General features: G+C 44.0%; 1 protein-coding gene across 9 annotated transcripts in view; it reads right to left on the minus strand.

Annotated features, from left to right (window-relative positions):
- aldh18a1 (aldehyde dehydrogenase 18 family, member A1) overlaps positions 1-20,445 on the minus strand; it is an 875,135-nt gene that overhangs the window by 30,946 nt on the left and 823,744 nt on the right. For all 9 annotated transcript variants that reach the window (XM_068053240.1, XM_068053233.1, XM_068053232.1 and 6 more), the window contains 5 exons: positions 16,427-16,571; positions 14,608-14,681; positions 13,794-13,893; positions 6,883-7,103; positions 527-664 (listed from right to left, as the gene is read on the minus strand). In XM_068053240.1, the coding sequence (XP_067909341.1) occupies positions 527-664; positions 6,883-7,103; positions 13,794-13,893; positions 14,608-14,681; positions 16,427-16,571 (678 nt within the window). The remainder of the gene's footprint in view (positions 1-526; positions 665-6,882; positions 7,104-13,793; positions 13,894-14,607; positions 14,682-16,426; positions 16,572-20,445) is intronic.

Raw genomic sequence — 20,445 nt, forward strand, 5'->3', positions numbered from 1 at the left:
TCTGTAGACTCTGCTTCGACAATGTTTTGTGGTGGAGAGTTCTGTATTCTAACTACCCTCTGTGGAAAGACATTCCTCCTAAATTTCCCTACCACTCTTTTGTAATTATCTTCAATTTATGCCCTCTCGTTACTGACTTACCAACTGTTCACAATCTTGGTGTCTTATTTGATCTCAAGCAGAGTTTCGAGCCCATATCCGAAGACTGACCACATACTTCCACCTCCATTATAATCCCCACCTCAGCAGAATCCCTCATCAATGCCATCACCTCTTCCAGACTCAACTATTCCAATGTTCTCCTGGCTGCCCTTCCATACTCCAATTTCTGTGCACTTTAGCCGATCTTAATCTCTACTGACTCACACCAGGTCCCATTCATCAATCACTCCTGTGCTCACTGACCTACACTGGCTCCTGGTCAAACAAAACCTCGAATTAAAGTCTATGAGTTTTTAAATGTACTTGAAAAAAACAACACTAATAATTGTTAATCATCTAACCAAAAGCTTGAATCAGCACCTACCAAATGAACAGCATCCTTGACACCATGCATTGAAAGTGCTTCCTGGGTCAAATGGTGCAGGATGTGGTTGCTGTGTGTTGCTTCTTTCCCTCCTTTCAGTAACAGACCATTTCCACTGGCTATTGCCAGTGCAGAAACCTATAAAATGAAAATAAATGCTCAGATTTCAAACCATTTTTAATTCCATTTCATTTAATATGACATAATCAGTTTAGATACATAACTGAACTGTTTACCAATATAAATGCATCAACAAATTTGCTCAGTTTGTTAAAATCATTTAACTGGAACCCGTTTACTGTACACTGCCATCATCTCCAAAGGCATCAAGTCCTTCGGGTAAAGAGTTTGGGATGTTTTACTGCTTTAAAGGTGCTATATAAATGAAAATTGTTGTGTTCGGTGGCAGCAGTGGAACATCACTAAAAAATCTTAAATATTATTTGGCCAAATAACAAACACGGGTACACTTCAAAAGAGACATGCTAAGGTGCTATATAAATTCAAGTTTTCTTTTTTCATTCCTATTAAATTCCTAATATCCAGAACAATCCTTGCTGATTTTAGATTTTTAGATTTAGAGATACAGCACTGAAACAGGCCCTTCGGCCCACTGAGTCTGTGCCGACCATTAACCACCCATTTATACTAATCCTACACTAATTCCATATTCCTACCACATCCCCACCTGTCCCTATATTTCCCTACCACCTACCTATACTAGGGGCAATTTATAATGGCCAATTAACCTATCAACCTGCAAGTCTTTTGGCTGTGGGAGGAAACCGGAGCACCCGGCGAAAACCCATGCAGACACAGGGAGAACTTGCAAACTCCACACAGGCAGTACCCAGAATTGAACCCGGGTCGCTGCTCTACATACTTTGGGTGACCAGACTGCAGATAGTATTCCACATGGAGTCTGATTAATGCCTACCCAGAAAGAGTGCAACTTTTGATCTGTACTCTATCCCTCTCTGTTAATGCATGGGAAATGGGAAAAAATTCTTCCAAAAACAAAATCAAAATGTTAACGCTATATTTTCTGGGACCTCAGGGTTTGTCAGTATTGGATGTGAACTAGTGCTTTACAGCCACAAGGAGGTATTAAGCCAGTCTGTGTCTGTGCTGGTTCTGTGCTAATGCTCTACCCCATAACTTCTCGTTTTCAGCTTTAATTTCCCCTTATAAGATGCAATGGTCTCTGCCTCAACCAAACCCTGTTGCAAACTATTTCATGCACAATAACCAAGCAAAGCAAATTTCTCCCAACCCCTCTCCTCATTTTCAGTGATAGTTTTAAATTGATGAGCCCTTATCACCAACGCTGCACCATGAGAGATTTTCCCTACTCATAATTTTAAAAACCTTGATTAAGTCTTTTGAGCCTTCTCTGCTCCAGTGGAAACGGTCTCAGTATCTCAAGTCTCTCATCACTATAGTGGTCCACCCCACAAATCATCATGGAGAATCTATGGTGTACGTTTGTTATGGCTTTAATGCCTTTTCTATAATGAGATGCCAAAAGATTGCTCACAGTACTCTAACTATGGTAGAATAATTCTCTTGTTTAAATTCATCAGGCTGCTGGAATGGGCAGACACATGGCAGATGAAATTTAATGCCAAGTGCAAAGTGATACATTTTGGTACAAAGAATGAGGAGAGGCAATATAAAGGGTACAATTCTAAAGGGGGTGGAGGAACCTGGGGGTATATGTGCACAAATCTTTGAAGGGGGCAGGGCAGGTTGAGAAAGTTGTTAAAAAGACATATGGGATCCTGGGCTTTATAAATAAAGGCATACAGTACAAAAGCAAGGAAGTTATAATAAACCTTTATAAAACACTGGTTTGGCCTCAACTGGAGTACTGTGTCCAATTCTGGGCACCAGACTTTAGGAAGGAGCAGAAAAGATTTATAAGAATGGTTCCAGGCATGACTGACTTCAATTATGTGGATAGATTGGAGGAGCTGGAGTTGTTTGCCTTAGAGGAGAAGATTGACAGGGGATTTGTTAGAGGTGTTCAAAATCATGAGGGGTCTGGACAGAGTTGATAGAGCAAAACTGTTCCCGTTGGCAAAGGGTTGGAGAACCAGTGGACACCGATTTAAGGTGATGATTAAAGGTGAAATGAGAAAAAGTGGTGCAGCGAGTGGTTAGGATCTGGAATGCATTACACGAGTGTGGTGGAGGCAGATTTAATCGTGGATTTCAAAAGGGAATTGGATAAGCATATGCAGAGAAAATATTTGCAGGTCCATGGGGAAAGGGCAGGGGAATGGAACAAGCTGAGTTGCTCTTGCAGAGATCTGGCATGGACACAACAGGCGGAATGGCCTCTGTCTGTGCTGTAACCATTCTATGATTCGATATATATGGCTTATTTACTCTTGTCCATATTTTGTATTACCCAAAGTCCGACTTGCCTTTTTATAGTGTTATCTGTCTGAACTCTCACTTTCAGGAAATCTTGTACTGGAACCTGAGGTCTCCTTGTTCATTCACATCCTTCTGTTTTCCTGTTGAGTCTGTGGTCCCATTCCTTGTTTCTTCTCCCAAAATGTAACACCTCTCTCACTTACCCTCATTAAATTGCATTGACATCGGAACAGGAGTAGGCCACCCACTCCCATCTGTACATTCTGCTATCCTTCAACTACTTGAAGTCCTCGACAGTCCTCTCTTCAGTAAAACCTCTTATTTTAATATTGTCTGGAAATTTCAAGATTGTTTCCTTTACCAAAGTCCAAATCATCCATATACAGAGAATTAAAGTCGACCTAGTGGTGACCTCAGGCAGACAGTACTTGCACACTTCTCCAATCTGAGGAATGGCAGTATTCCTGAACACACTCCTTTCCATCCATTAACTAACTTTCTATTCTTGCTCCTATATTTCTGATTGTACTTCAAATCTCAATTTTTCTAACAAATCTGCTGTGACGCACTTTATCGAACATCATCTGAAAATCCACATACACCACATCAACTGCAATCGATGTCACCTCTTCAAAAATACACCATTAAATTTGTCAAACACAACTTGCCTTTAACAAATCCACATTGGTGGTCCTTGATTAACCCAAGTATTTCTAAAGGATTACTCACTTTCTCTTGAATTACAGATTTTAAGAGTTTGCCCACAACAATGTTAGACTAACTAGTCTATAGATTCTGGTTTGACCTGGTCTTCCTGCTTGTGCAAAGGGGTTAAATCAGCGACTCTCTGCTCTCACTTCAGTCTGTATATTGCAGGAGAATATAAAAACTGTGCCCAGAGGCTCCACTTTCTCCTCTGTGTCTCTGTTGAACAGCTCTCAGGGACCAATGTATGATCGACCCAGAGTTTGAACTTTCAGTCATGTAATTCTTCTTCCACAGTTAACGCCACCAATTGTTCCATAATCTGCTCTAGTGTACACCAATATTCTCACTTGCACCATCATTTGCAAAAACCAATGGAATATTTAACATCTTCACTAGACTCCCTGCTTCATTCCTGAATGGTCCTATCTTCTCTAACATTTCTTTTTCTTTTAGAGTCATAGAGTCATAGAGTTATACAGCACAGAAACAGGCCCTTCGGCCCATCGTGTCCATGCCGGCCATCAAGCACCTATCTATTCTAATCCCATTTTCCTGCACTTGGCCTGTAGCCTTGTGTGCTGTAGCATTTCAAGTGCTCATCTAAATATTTCTTAAATGTTGTGAGGGTTCCTGCCTCCACCACCTCTTCAGGCAGTGCGTTCCAGATTCCAACCACCCTCTGGGTGAAAATCTTTTTCCCTCAAATCCCCTCTAAACCTCCTGCCCCTTACCTTAAATCTATGCCCCCTGGTTATTGACACCTCCGCTAAGGGAAAAAGTTTCTTCCTATCTAACCTATCAATGCCCCTCATAATTTTGTATACCTCAATCAGGTCCCCCTCAGCCTTCTCTGCTCTAAGGAAAACAACCCTAGCCTTTTCAGTCTCTCTTCATAGCTGAAATGCTCCAGCCCAGGCAACATCCTGGTGAATCTCCTCTGCACCCTCTCCAGTGCAATCACATCCTTCCTATAGTGTGGTGCCCAGAACTGTTTACAGTACTCCAGCTGTGGCCTAACTAGCGTTTTATACAGCTCCATCATAACCTCCCTGCTCTTATATTCTATGCCTCGGCTAATAAAGGCAAGTATCCCATATGCCTTCCTAACCACCTTATCTACCTGTGCTGCTGCCTTCAGTGATCTTTGGACAAGTACACCAAGATCCCTCTGACCTTCTGTATTTCCTAGGGTCCGACCATCCATTGTATATTCCCTTGCCTTGTTAGTCCTCCCAAAATGCATCACCTCACACTTCTCAGGATTAAATTCCATTTGCCACTGCTCCGCCCATCTTTCCAGCCCATCTATATCGTCCTGTAATCTAAGGCTTTCCTCCTCACTATTTACGACACCAACAGTTTTTGTGTCATCTGCGAACTTACTGATCATACCTCCTATATTCACGTCTAAATCATTAATGTACACTGCAAACAGCAAGGGTCCCAGCACCGATCCCTGTGGTACACCACTGGTCACAGGCTTCCACTCGCAAAAATGTTTAGATGTGTTTAGAAAAGCCCTTGTTATTTTCTTGTATATTCTTTGTTGGCCTATTGTCATATTCCCTTTTACCCGTCTAATCTCACCTTTCCATTACAATTTCTGTATCCTTCATGATTAACTCTAGTATTTCTGGTCCTAATGTCACATGCCTTCCTTTTAAATTTCAGATTAGTTTTAATCTCTGTTTAGCCATGAACTCTAATATTTGATGCTCCAGTTTCCAGCAAAGTATTTACTTTTTATTCTCTCCATCTCATGTCTGAAGATTTTCCACTACTGATTTATCTGTTTCCTAACTTTTCTGTTTAGTTCATGTGTCCCAGATGCCTCCTTATCGTATGAAACTTCACCCTTTTCCAGTCCAATACATTGATCATTGTCTGTTCCTAGCTTCACATTGAGCTGCTGCAGACATATATCGTGGTCACTATTTCCCAATTGGTTTTCTATACCATCAGTTACAGAATCTATATGATTACTGAATATTCAAGAGTAAAGTTTAGCACCAGAACACAGTGACGCTCAAAGGTCATTCATCTGAAACATTCTCGCTATATCTCTGTCTCTCTCTCTCTAAAGATACTGCTTGGCCCAGATCGTTCCAGCATTTACTGTTTCTACTACCATGGTGTTGTGGTCATGTTACTGAACTAGTAATCCTGAGATTAAAATCAAAGTGCTGGAAATATTCAGCAGGTCTGACAGCATCTGTGGAGAGAGAAACAGAGTCAACGTTTCAGGTCAGTGACCCTTCATGAGAACCCTGTAAAAGTAACCATGATGCTGCTGGATTGTTACAAAAACCAAAACTGGTTTACTAATGTCCTTCAGTGAAGGAAACCTGTCGTCCTTGCTCAGTCTGGGCCTATATGTGACTCCAGTCCAACACAAATGTGGTTGACTATTAACTGCCCTCTGAATTGGCTGAACAAGTCACTCAGTTTGTATCGAATCCACTACCAGTGGTTCACCATTATTTTCACAGGGCAACTATGATTGGTCAATAAATGCTATCAATGCCCACATCACGTGAATGATTTTGAATTTTTTTTTCAGATTAGATTTTGGGAAGAGGCTGATGCTGACAAGACTGACATCTATTACCCTTCCTTGGTTTACAAGACTGGCATCCATTACCCTTCCTTGGTTTACAAGACTGGCATCCATTACCCTTCCTTGGTTTACAAGACTGGCATCTATTACCCTTCCTTGGTTTACAAGACTGGCATCCATTACCCTTCCTTGGTTTACAAGACTGGCATCTATTACCCTTCCTTGGTTTACAAGACTGGCATCCATTACCCTTCCTTGGTTTACAAGACTGGCATCCATTACCCTTCCTTGGTTTACAAGACTGGCATCCATTACCCTTCCTTGGTTTACAAGACTGGCATCTATTACCCTTCCTTGGTTTACAAGACTGGCATCCATTACCCTTCCTTGGTTTACAAGACTGGCATCTATTACCCTTCCTTGGTTTACAAGACTGGCATCCATTACCCTTCCTTGGTTTACAAGACTGGCATCCATTACCCTTCCTTGGTTTACAAGACTGGCATCTATTACCCTTCCTTGGTTTACAAGCTCTGTACCCAAGCCACCAGAGCAAATCTTCCACCATAGTTCCTTATAAAACACACTATCGACACTATTCAACTCTCCAATGTGATCTTCCTTTATTTTAGTTTTACTGCCCCATATGGTTCAGTATCTGACCCATTCTCTGCCTCACCCACACTTCCCATACATGGCAGCTTTTTACCTGGGGGAGACAGTCAGGACGAGATTCAAAAATCACCAACAAGACACCAATGGGAACAGTTATTTGCTCCAGATCCAGTCCATTTGCAATTCTGGTCCTCCGGATCGGTCGACCCACACAGTCCTGAGCAGATGCTGCAATCTGACGTAGACCGATGGCCAGGCTATTTAACTTCGCTGTAGTGAGGGACAATCGTTTTAACAGCGGTTGGGAAAGTCGAGCTGCTCCACAGAAAGACAAAACAGAATGTGAAGAAGTCATCTTCCCTTAAATTTCTCATCACCACTCTGTGAAGATCAGTTATTACAAGCATGGGTTAGCAAGGAATTGATTCACTGCAAGTAATTCTCGATTCAGACGGTGCTAACAGCCCTCTGACCAGTCCTGGGTGGCCATTGAATGACAGTGAATTTAAAAGTAATATACGATGAAAATATTGCTGTAGACTAGCACAAAGGAGAAGGACATGTTAAATTTCACTCTTTATGTCAGAGGAACTTGGTTTTGCGTTATAATTAAATGAGTTAAATCCCTGACCTGTACTGTATTAATTGAAGATTATAGAGACAAGTCTTGCCACAAAGAATTTCATTCTATGAAAATAGTCTGACCAAAAATATCCGCTGGTCTCAACATTGTTTACACAGTTGTGATGGAAACCACACTGTGTTTTAAAAGTTAAACCCTGTTATGGCCAAACCAAGAAAGTGGTGAGAGGGGACCCTGTGACCCCTTCCTCACCAAGTCATAACAGAAATTTGGGGGCTAGCGTCCGGATTGGACCCACAGACAAAACGAGGAATTGGAAGTGGGAAATCAAATTGATCCAATCAAAAAGAGAAAAGATTTCAATCCAGGTTTTCTTGTGGTTGTGTGTGATTGAATACTAACATGTCTGCAACTGAAGCTAGTAGCTCTCCAAGCCAGGGTGAAGTAACTTGGGATAAGTTAAAAGCACTGTCTATGGAGGAGTTGAGGAAAATGGCTGAGCAGTGTGGGATCACTGTACGTGACAAGGCGAAGAAGCCTGAACTCCTAAGACTAGTGAACAACCATTTTTCCCTGGAATCTGAAGAAGCAGAGACAGGGTTAGAAACAGACTCTGACAGGGTAATGCTAGTAATGATACAATTAGAACAGAGGAAATTTGAATTAGAGAGAGAGAAGGTCAGAAAGAGAGAGAGAGAAAGGGAGAGACAGGAGAAAGAAAAAGAGAGGAGAGAGAGAGAAAGAAATTTCCAGAAGGAATGGGAGGAAAGAGGCGGCTTGAGTTAGCTAGGGGGTGACAGAGTAACCCCAGTGAAAGCATGAAAAATACAAGTAGTGTACGGAGTTTTTAAACTTTTTCCAACCGATTCCAAAATTCAATGAGGGAGATGTGGAAGCATTTTTTGTATCTGTTGTGAAACGTGTAAGGCAGTTAAAGTGGCCGGCTGAGAATTGGACTCTTCTGTTGTAAAGTAAACTAACAGGAAAAGCCCACGAGGTTTATTCCCTGTTGCCAGATGAGAGTTCATCAAATTATGAACTGACAAAAAATGCTATCCTCGGGGTATATGAGCTAGTATCGGAGTCCTATCGCCAGAAGTTCCGAAATCTCAGGAAGCAAGCTGATCAAACCTACTTGGGGTTTGAGAGAAGTAAGCAGTTGGCTTTTGACCAGTGGTTGAGGGCTCTTAAAGTGCAGCCCAGCGATGAAAACCTCAGAGATGATTTTACTAGAGGAATTTAAAAACTCTCCCAATCTCCAGAAAGACCCATGTGAAGGAACAAAAAGTACATGGAGTGAGGCAAGACCCAGTTCTGGCTGATGAGTTTATCTCATTTACAAGTCGGTTCCCCAGGGGAAAACCTTTCCTAGTCACCCCCACAAATCTGAAAAGGACAAAGGGTGGGACGGTGATAGAAGCCCAAGCAGTCCTGGGAGAGAAGGAAAAGCAGGAGACACAGGGGGCCCTCCTCCAGACGAAAAGGAAGGTGCTGTAAGTAGGAGTGAGACCTGGAGACCTGTGTGCTTCCATTGTAATAAGGCAGGTCATCTAAGAGCTGACTGCTGGAAACTACGGGGAAAGCCTGTAGGGTTAATCAGGGCACATCTTCTCTGCAGGAGAAGGGACCCTGTTGGAAAGTGCAGCCGAGCAGGCTGTGGCTTTAACTGCAGCGATAATAAGACCCAGAAAACATACTGCTGCGGTTACAGGAAAATTTAATAGGATCCCTGAAGGTTATCAGGATTTAGTATCCAAAGGGAGAGTAACCCCATATCCCTCAAGGGGGGCAAGCAAGTCCATAGTAATCCAAAGGCCTGACCTTTGTCCCAGAGTGTGCAGTGAACACCAGAATGGCGGTTAATGATATTGGAGGGCAGTGTACGCCTGTACCTTTACAATGGGTGCACTTAGAGTGCAACCTAGTTTCGGGACCGGTGACCGTAGGGATTATGGGGAAATATAGTGGGAACAGTCTTCGCTCGAGTCGCTTTAAACAGGTTCCAGAAGCTGGCCGAGCGTGTCTACCACGAGGCACAGTGTGGCTTTCATGCAGAGAGATCGACCGTTGACATGTTGTTCTCCCTTCGTCAGATACAGGAGAAATGCCGTAAACAACAGATGCCCCTCTACGTTGCTTTCATTGATCTCACCAAAGCCTTTGACCTCGTCAGCAGACGTGGTCTCTTCAGACTACTAGAAAAGATCAGATGTCCACCAAAGCTACTAAGTATCATCACCTCATTCCATGACAATATGAAAGGCACAATTCAGCATAGCGGCACCTCATCAGACCCCTTTCCTATCCTGAGTGGTGTGAAACAGGGCTGTGTTCTCGCACCTACACTGTTTGGGATTTTCTTCTCCCTGTTGCTCTCACATGCGTTCAAGTCTTCGGAAGTTGGAATTTTCCTCCACGCAAGATCAGGTGGCAGGTTGTTCAACCTTGCCCGTCTTAGAGCAAAGACCAAAGTACGGAAAGTCCTCATCAGGGAACTCCTCTTTGCTGACGATGCTGCATTAACATCTCACACTGAAGTGTGTCTGCAGAGACTAATCGACAGGATTGCGGCTGCCTGCAACGAATTTGGCCTAACCATCAGCCTCAAGAAAATGAACATCATGGGACAGGATGTCAGAAATGCTCCATCCATCAATATTGGCGACCACACTCTGGAAGTGGTTCAAGAGTTCACCTACCTAGGCTCAACTATCACCAGTAACCTGGCTCTAGATGCAGAAATCAACAAGCACATGGGAAAGGTTTCCACTGCTATGTCCAGACTGGCCAAGAGAGTGTGGGAAAATGGCGCACTGACACGGAACACAAAAGTCTGCGTGTATCAAGCCTGTGTCCTCAGTACCTTGCTCTACAGCAGCGAGGCCTGGACAACGTATGTCAGCCAAGAGCGACGTCTCAATTCATTCCATCTTCGCTGCCTCCGGAGAATCCTTGGCATCAGGTGGCAGGACCGTATCTCCAACACAGAAGTCCTCAAGGCGGCCCACATCCCCAGCTTATACACACTACTGAGTCAGCGGCGCTTGAGATGGCTTGGCCATGTGAGCCACATGGAAGATGGCAGGAACCCCAAAGACACATTGTACAGCGAGCTCGCCACTGGTATCAGACCCACCGGCCGTCCATGTCTCCGCTTTAAAGACGTCTGCCAACGCGACATGAAGTCCTGTGACATTGATCACAAGTCGTGGGAGTCAGTTGCCAGAGTTCGCCAGAGCTGGCGGGCAGCCATAAAGGCGGGGCTAAAGTGTGGCAAGTCGAAGAGACTTAGTAGTTGGCAGGAAAAAAGACAGAAACGCAAGGGGAGAGCCAACTGTGTAACAGCCCCGACAAACAAATTTCTCTGCAGCACCTGTGAAAGAGTCTGTCACTCTAGAATTGGCCTTTATAGCCACTCCAGGCGCTGCTTCACAAACCACTGACCACCTCCAGGCACTTACCCATTGTCTCCTGAGACAAGGAGGCCAAAGAAGACTTAGAGTGCAACCTCGTTTCGGGACCGGTGACCGGAGGGATTGTCCCTAGTTTGCCTGCTCCTAGGTAATGATCTGGCGGGGGCGAAGGTGGTAGCTTCCCCAGTAGTGATAGAGAGACCGAAGGAGGTCAGAGAGACAGGGCAGTGGCAGGAGACAGTCCCCTACCTGCACTTCCCCTGAATGTGTAGTGGATCAGGCCATGACCAAACCAGCTCCCCCAGAGGAGACTGAATTCACACTGCGGGCAGATGACCACGATGTCTGTCTGTCTGAAACTTTCTTTGGAAAGTTAGAAGACCCAGCGAATGGATTAAATGGATTTTCCCTAGCTGAGGCTCAGCAAGCCGACCCAGTATTGAGAGAGTTAGCACAGGCTGCCCAGTCTGAAATTGAAGCAGCGGGAGTCCCTGATTGCTACTATTTAAAGAATGAGCTACTGATGAGGAAAAAGAGTGGACAATGGTTCACCAGGTAGTGGTGCCGCAGAGGTACCGGGGAGAAGTATTAAGAGATTACAGTGGCTGTACATGTCAGTATACAAAAAACCAAAGCCCGCATAAGGCAGCAGTTTGACTGGCCAAAACTCCACAAAGATGTGGTGGAGTACTGCAGGAGTTGCCACATGTGCCAGGTTGAGGGGAAACCCCAATCTACAGTGAAACCTGCACCCCTAAGTCCTGTACTGGTGTTAGGAGGACCCTCCAGCAGAGGTTTGGTGAATTGTAAAGAACCTCTGCCGAGAACAAAAAGGGACAGATAGGCACAGGGCTGGCAAAAAGAGAGAGGAAAGGGGAAAAAGGGACAAACAGGACAGGTTAACAGAAGTCCGGGAGGATTCACAAATGAAAACCCCTACTGTCTGGTTGGCCAACCCTGAAATGTTGGAAATATTAGACCCCACATCCTCCTATGTAAATGCAGACACCAGAAACACCCCACCAGAATTGTTAATAGCATTTACAGAAACCTGCAGAGACAAAGAATGACCTCAAGAGGGCAGAGAAACCTTGACGGTGATGTCTCACCTAGTCGAAGTGCCACAGGGAAGTGCATTAGAATTTGGACAAATACCTGTAAGCAGGAGTGTCCCAGAGGACAAAGGGAAGATTGGCAAAGAATTGTCCCCCACAGTCAGGAGAAAAGGGAACCAACCCTGAAGAAAGCAGCACTTGCATGACTCACCAGAGCACTATAAGTGAGGTCACAGTGGATCCACCCACTGCTGACTCCCATGATCAGAACTCCAAACCAGGAATAATTAAATCTAACCCTCCCCCTGCAGACCTCAACAGGAATAAAGGCACCCTAGACAATCATGGAAATGTGCAAACTGCAAACCTCCGCAAAAATCACATGTTTATTGGGATGCCCATTCCCAGCATATTGCAGGCTGATAGTGAAGAAACGTTTGACCCGTTGGACAACACATAACTATCTCAGACCCACCTCCAAGACAAAGGGACAGTTTAAAGCAGCACTGCTGCAGAGAGAGACAGACTGTAACAATATTAAGATTTCTGAATGAATGAGAATGAATGAGAGAAATGCATGTGTATTTTCCGGTACTTTCTCTTCCTTCTATTTTATAATGAAATGCTCTCCTAATGTCACATTTCATTTCGCTGGATGTGGAGGTGTGACAGAAACCACACCTGCCGGATGGAAACACATTAATTTTGGCATATGGATCTCTATTTGAACATGTACTGGACATTGAACATACCTTGTTTAAAAAGACCACAGAACTGTGGCTGAAAACATGGCTGCACATTTGCATTCTGAAAGACAGTTGCCTAGAGAGACAATGGGAGTGCTCCCGGATTCAATTCGCCAGATGGGTTTTGTCAATAGTGATGATCAAAAGACATTGAGCGTCATCTATGTAAGAGCCGTCATTCCACCCCACCCCACCCCACCCCCACTCAGTGATAAGCTTTGAAGAATCAACAACTCTCTCAGGTGATGCTGTGTCAAACAAAGAGCTGGTCACATCACTAACCTGCTGGCAAACCTGGGAATTGATTGAATTGTGCATCACAGTAAAGTTTTGAGACAAACTGCAATTTTGAAGACTAAAGAGAAGCAAAGTCTCTCTCTCTCTCTGTCTCTGTCTTTCACGCAAAGTTCCAGGGACCCAAGGAAGTAACTTAAACCTCAAGACGGAAGATCCCTGCAACCTTCTGGTACCAGCAAAACATGTTTGAAAGTGTGCACTGGGCCCCAACGAGAACTGCAAGGCTTAACTTCAATCAAAGACTTCACAGCAAAACTAAAAAACAGTAACTGAATTCCATTTACTACTTCAAACCTCCCCCCTTTAATTCTTTCTCCTCCTCTGTATCTATTTGTGTCTGTGTTTATTGCGTATGCATGCTAGTGTGGTTGCTCACATATTTTTAGCAGTTTTAACTGAGGTAGAGTGTTAAGGTTAATAAACTTACACCTTTCTTCTTTAAACCTGAGAAAGCCTGTCTGATTGATTCCTTTACAATTACAATGAGACAGCAGTGAGCAAGGACTCACTGAGGGGAAGCTAAAAACACTGTTTTAAAAGTTAAAAGTTACGGCCAAACGAGGAAAGGGGCGAGATGGGAGCCCGAGACCCCTTCGTCACCTGGTTGTAACACAGTTCAATAGTTGAGAAGGAGTAGGTGAAGGGCCAAGGGCAACATAGGTCACATGTATTTTATAGGCTGCACAGTGTTGTATACCGACTCCATGGGACAATGGATTCTATAGGTCCAGGAATACTCCGAATGAAAGATAAACATGAGCCCCTTCTTGCCCCGAAGCTCCTGACAGGCATTCCCTGTGGACACCGGACAGATCAAACATGTCTGACCTATAGCATTGTATAATATGCAATAACCATTACACCATATATTTTGCAGATAATAAGGCCCAATATAAGATCCTTGCTCTGACCCAAGGCCACTGCTTTCTCCACGTCTCTTTTGTTAGCATTCAGGATCTCGTCTCGATTGTCTGTCAGGAGGTCAGCCAGCCGGTGGATGATATCAGCCCTCTGCACAAAAGTAAGAAAGAAATCAAAATACACGATAAAATAAAGGCACACCATTAAGCCCAGGAGTGAATCTGTGACCCCCACATCCCACCCATCTAACAGGGAGAGGCCCTCACTCTGGTCATGCAGTCAAGGTAGAGAAACAAAGCAGAGGCCAAGTGTTTCCCTGAAACAACATTGTACTACTCTTGTATATCTCGAAGCACTGCATTTACAAGCATCACTGAGTCTGGTGTAGATGACGTCAAAACAGCAACAGACCAAAGCTCGGCCATGAGGGGGTTATTTCTGATACTGAATGTAACTCAAGCAATGTCTTCTCATTCCTGGGTGCGGGGTGCGGCGGGGGGGGGGTGCGGTGGGGGTGTGGTGGGGGAGGGGAGGGACAGGGGAGTCTTTGCCATAATAGGAACTGTGGTCTCTCTACACCAGAATCAATCCCCATAGCCAGGATCAACTTCCAACCAGCCCTTGAGGCCAGAATAGGCTTCACACTGTGAAAACACTGCGAGAGAATGGAAGGAGAGAACAGGAGTAAAGTGGAACGGGGAATAAACAAAATTCACAAAAATACTAAATTTAAAATAATTATGGGTTATAGAAACTAGTTGTTGACAATGGGAACTCGGGTTCCAAAAATGAAATCAGGGTTTCTTTAACCACACTTCATGCCTGCCACAGACTGGGGAATAAAGGATTCAATAACCCACTAACTTGGTCTGGTTGTAGAGAAGCCAAGATCCGTCCGTCAGTCCGTGCCATCTCTGCCTGTTGTTCAATAGTGGGACCTACCATAAAGAACAGGGGCCACGGTTACTCATCCTGTCAGAAGATTTATGAATGAAACATCTCATGTCCAGTATCAGCAGACAGCTGCAAAAAAACACAAACCCAATAAACCGTGCCTGCAAATTGAGAAGGGAATTGGACATTGGCTGTAACTTCAGGCCACTGGCACTCACTGATCATGCTCGCATGTGAAGAATGGCCCCTCCGATGAGGCAGTTGACGACCCACACCAATGTAATTCAACACTTCAGGAATGGAGGGTTAAGAAACAAAGATGAAAAGGAGAAGGTTTTAATATAAAAGCAAAATACTGCAGATGCTGGAAATCTGAAATAAAAAACAAAAAGTGCTGGAAATACTCAGCAGGTCTGGCAGCATCTGTGGAGAGAGAAACAGAGTTAATGTTTCAGGTCAGTGACCCTTCATCAGAACTGGCAAAGGTTAGAAAAAAATTAGGTTTTAGGCAAATGAAGGGGAGGGAGGTGGGGAAGAGAACAAAGGGGAAGGTGTTTGATAGGGCAGAGGGTAGGAGAGATTAAATAACAAAGCTGTCCTGGGACAAAGGCAAAGAGTGTGTTAATGCTTGTGGTGAAAGACAAATCATTCGTCCAGAGAGAGAGTTAATGGCAGAATAATGAGCAGTTCTGTCTACATGAAAAACAGGCACATGGTTAAAAAATAAAATATTAAAAAAAGGCCAGTCAAGCTCTGAAGTTATTGAACTCAATGTTCAGTCTGTAAGGCTGTAGAGAGCTTAATCGAAAGATCAGGTGCTGCTCCTCGAACTTGCGTTGATGTTAACTGGAACACTGCAGCAATCCCAGGACAGAGATGTGAGCATGAGAGCAGGGGGGGGGAGTGTTGAAATGGCAAGCAGCCAGAAGCTCAGGGTCACGCTTTCGGACTGAGCGGAGGTGTTCAGCAAAGTGGTCACCCAGTCTGCGTTTGGTCTCCTATCAAACACCTTCCCCTTTGTTCTCTCCCCCACCACCCCCTCCCCTTCACTTGCTTAAAACCTAATTCTTTTCTAACCTTTGTCAGTTCTGATGAAAGGTCACTGATTTGAAACATTAACTCTGCTTCTCTTTCTACAGATGCTGCCAGACCTGCTGAGGATTTCCAGCACTTTCTGTTATTATTAAGCTTTTAATATATCCCACTTCACAGCTTGGACCCATAATCCAGGCTGACACTTTAGTGCAGGACTGAGGGAGTCCAGCTGTGTCAGAGGGGCCATCTTTTGGATGAGATGTTAAATGAAGACTCCGTCTACCCTCACATGTGGCAGAAAAAATCCCACGGCAATGTTTGAAGAAGAACAGGTGAGATCTACCCAGTGTCCTGGGAAATATTTACCTCAACTTTATATTTCAACATTCCAACACTAATATACTGCACAATATCTTCATTGGCTTTGGGATGTCCTGAGGTTGTGAAAGGTGCTATAGAAATGCAAGCCTTTCTTTTTCTTCAACATTTCTTATGCCTGAAGTGACCTGCTAAGTTAGTGTCTACTGTCAGCATGTGACATATTTCTCATTGTTCATTAAGTGTAATCTGTCTTTTTCTACTTTCTACATTTGTTAACTCAACAATCATTTGGTAGAAACCCAAGATGTGTAGAGTATCTGGAGAGAATGTATTCTTTTCTTGTATCTGGAAGGCACCAGTGAATCCACTACTAGGAGTTGAGAAAGTCGTAAATTTAATCTTCCACTTCTCACCTTTCTCATTCCACACCCACCTGCAGGTTTGACCTCCGAGAAGAAAGTTCCGACCTTTTTGCCCTCTACTATGTCAGTGATTACATGACCAGTCACCTTTGGGTGGGTTCCACTTGCAATGACCACGGAAGTTCCTCCTTGGAGAGCCCAAAGTGCTGCTTTCACCTGTAACACACATGTTGCATGAAGTATAATGGGTACAATACTTCAGAGTGTTACCATAAACTACCAAAGTGAAGTGAAGTGAAAGCAGGTGATAGACATGTTACAGCTTCTAATCCACTTCCCAGTTGATATCAGTTATTTCAAGGAATGGGTGGATTGTTCAGATTTCTACCAGACTAGTGATCACCCTCTCGTACATCCGTCCCTGTCACACCTTACCCTCCCCTGGAGACAAAATGAAAATAAATCCCTTTTATTTTACAGCACACTGGGCTGAACAGTATCCAGTATTTTTCAAACTTTGCTTGTAATCCAGATACAACGAGTAAGCTAAGACGCAAAACAGAGAAACAAAAATAAAGTCACAGTACTTCCTCAGCCCAGAGGCCCTAACAGCACAACCTCCAGTTTTCACCCACTCATGGTCTGTGGCTCAGGAAACAAATGATCATAAGAACTAGGAGCAGGAGTAGGCAATTCAGCCCCTCGAGCCTGCCCCGCCATTCAATATCATCATGGCTGATCTCATCTCGGCCTCAACTCCACTTTCCTGCCCATTCTCCATAACCCTTCAACCCATTACTAATTTAAAATCTGTCTATCTCCTCAAATTTACTCAATGTCCCGGCATCCACCGCACTCTGGAGTAGTGAATTCCACAGACTCACGACCCTTTGAGAGAAATAATTTCTCCTCATCTCTGTTTTAAATCTGCTACCCCTTATCCTAAAACTATGACCTCTCGTTCTAGATTGCCCCACCAGAGGAAACATCCTCTCTATGTCGACTTCGTCAATCCCCTTAATCATCTTATATACCTCAATCAGATCTCCTCTCATTCTTCTAAATTCTGAAGAGTAAAGGCCGAAACTTCTCAATCTCTCTTCATAAGACAAACCCCTCATCTCTGAAATCAATCCAGTGAACCTCCTCTGAACTGCCTCCAATGCAACTACATCCCCCTCAAGTAAGGGGACCAAAACAGTACGCAATACTCCAGGTGTGGTCTCGCTAATGCCTTGTACAGTTGCAGCAACACTTCCCTACTTTTATATTCTATTCCTTTAGCAATAAATGCCAAAATTCCATTTGCCTTCCTTATTACCTGCTGCTCCTGCAGACTAGTTTTCTGCGATTCATGCACGAGGACACCCAGATCCCTCTGCGCCGAAGCACTCTGAAGTTTCTCTCCATTTAGATAATAATTTGCCTTTCTATTCTTCTGACCAAAATGGATAACCTCACACTTATCCACGTTAAACTCCATCTGCCAAATTTTGGCCCATTCACCTAACCTATCCATATCCATTTGTAAATTTCTTATTTCTTTATTGCAACTTACTGTCCCACCTATTTTAGTGTCATCTGCAAATTTGGCTTTAGTACCTTCTATCGCTGCATCCAAGTCATTAATATAGATTGTAAATAGTTGGGGCCCGAGGACCGAACCCTGTGGCACCCCACTAGTTACATCTTGCCAACCAGAAAAGGACCCATTTATCCCGACTCTCTGTTTTCTGTTGGTTAGCCAATCCTCTATCCAAGCTAATAAATTGACCCTAACCCCAGACTACTAGAAAAGATTGGATGCCCACCAAAGCTACTAAGTATCATCACCTCATTCCATGACAATATGAAAGGCACAATTCAACATGGTGGCTCTTCATCAGAGCCCTTTCCTATCCTGAGTGGCGTGAAACAGGGCTGTGTTCTCGCACCCACACTTTTTGGGATTTTCTTCTCCCTGCTGCTTTCACATGCGTTCAAGTCCTTGGAAGAAGGAATTTTCCTCCACACAAGATCAGGGGGCAGGTTGTTCAACCTTGCCCGTCTAAGAGCGAAGTCCAAAGTACGGAAAGTCCTCATCAGGGAACTCCTCTTTGCTGACGATGCTGCTTTAACATCTCACACTGAACAGTGCCTGCAGAGTCTCATCAACAGGTTTGCGGCTGCCTGCAATGAATTTGGCCTAACCATCAGCCTCAAGAAAACGAACATCATGGGGCAGGACGTCAGAAATGCTCCATCCATCAATATTGGCGACCACGCTCTGGAAGTGGTTCAAGAGTTCACCTACCTAGGCTCAACTATCACCAGTAACCTGTCTCTTGATGCAGAAATCAACAAGCGCATGGGAAAGGCTTCCACTGCTATGTCCAGACTGGCCAAGAGAGTGTGGGAAAATGGCACACTGACACGGAACACAAAAGTCTGAGTGTATCAAGCCTGTGTCCTCGGTACCTTGCTCTATGGCAGCGAGGCCTGGACAACGTATGTCAGCCAAGAGCGACGTCTCAATTCATTCCATCTTCGCTGCCTCCGGAGAATACTTGGCATCAGGTGGCAGGACCGTATCTCCAACACAGAAGTCCTCGCGGCGGCCACTGGTATCAGACCCACCGGCCGTCCATGTCTCCGCTTTAAAGACGTCTGCAAACGCGACATGAAGTCCTGTGACATTGATCACAAGTCGTGGAAGTCAGTTGCCAGCGATCGCCAGAGCTGGCGGGCAGCCATAAAGACGGGGCTAAAGTGTGGTGAGTGGAAGAGACTTAGTAGTTGGCAGGAAAAAAGACAGAGGTGCAAGGGGAGAACCAACTGTGTAACAGCCCCGACAAACAAATTTCTCTGCAGCACCTGTGGAAGAGTCTGTCACTCTAGAATTGGCCTTTATAGCCACTCCAGGCGCTGCTTCACAAACTACTGACCACCTCCAGGCGCTAATCCATCGTCTCTCGAGATAAGGAGGCCAAAGAAGAACCCCATGTGATCTTACCTTGTGTATTAACCTTTTGTGTGGCACCTTATCAAATGCTTTCTGGAAGTCTAGATAAACTACATCTACAGGATCCCCATTATCCACTTTACTTGTTACATCTTCAAAGAACTCTAACAAATTAGTCAAACACGATTTACCCTTCATAAAACCATGCTGACTCTGATGGATTGTGTTTTGACTTTCTAAATGTCCTGTTATTACTTCCTTAATAATGGATTCTAACAATTTCCCAATGACAGATGTTAAACTAACTGGTCTGTAGTTTCCTACTTTCTGCCTCCCTCCCTTTTTGAATAAGGGTGTTATATTAGCATTTTTCCAATCCACTGGAATCTTTCCCACATCCAGGGAATTTTGGAATATTATAACCAATGGATCCACTATCTCTGCTGCCACTTCCTTTAAGACCCTGGGATGTAGGCCATCAGGCCCTGGGGACTTGTCTGCCTTCAATCCCAATAGTTTGCTCAGTACTTTTTCCCTAGTGATGATGACTGTTCTAAGTTCCTCCCTTTCTATAACCTCTGCATTATCTGTTACTATTGGGATGGTACTAGTGTCCTCCACCATGAAAACTGAGGCAAAATACTGATTTAGTGTCTCCGCCATTTCTGTGTTCCCCACTATTAACTCCCCAGTCACATCCTCCAATGGATTAACATTCACTTTAGTTACTCTCTTCCTTTTTATATACTTATAGAAGCTTTTGCTATCCGTTTTTATATTTTGCGCTACTTTTCTTTCATAATTTACCATTGCTCTTTTTATTACTTTTTTAGTAACCCTTTGTTGATCTTTAAAAGTTTCCCAATCTTCCAGCCTGCCACTGGCATTTGCAATATGGTATGCCTTAGTTTTTGTCTTTATGTTACCCTTAACTTCCTTGCTTAGCCATGGATGTTTTATCCCCCCTCTTACAATCTTTCTTCCTCTCTGGAATATATTTTAGTTGGGAGGAATATCTCCTTAAACATCTGCCACTGCTCATTAACTGTCCTAACTTTTAGTCTTCCTGCCCAGTCCACTAGGGCCAAATCTGTCCTCATGCCTATGTAATTACCTTTGTTTAACTCCAGAACGCTCGTGTGGGACTCC

This window comes from Heterodontus francisci, chromosome 20 (genome assembly GCF_036365525.1).
Source record: "Heterodontus francisci isolate sHetFra1 chromosome 20, sHetFra1.hap1, whole genome shotgun sequence".
Classification (NCBI taxonomy): domain Eukaryota; kingdom Metazoa; phylum Chordata; class Chondrichthyes; order Heterodontiformes; family Heterodontidae; genus Heterodontus; species Heterodontus francisci.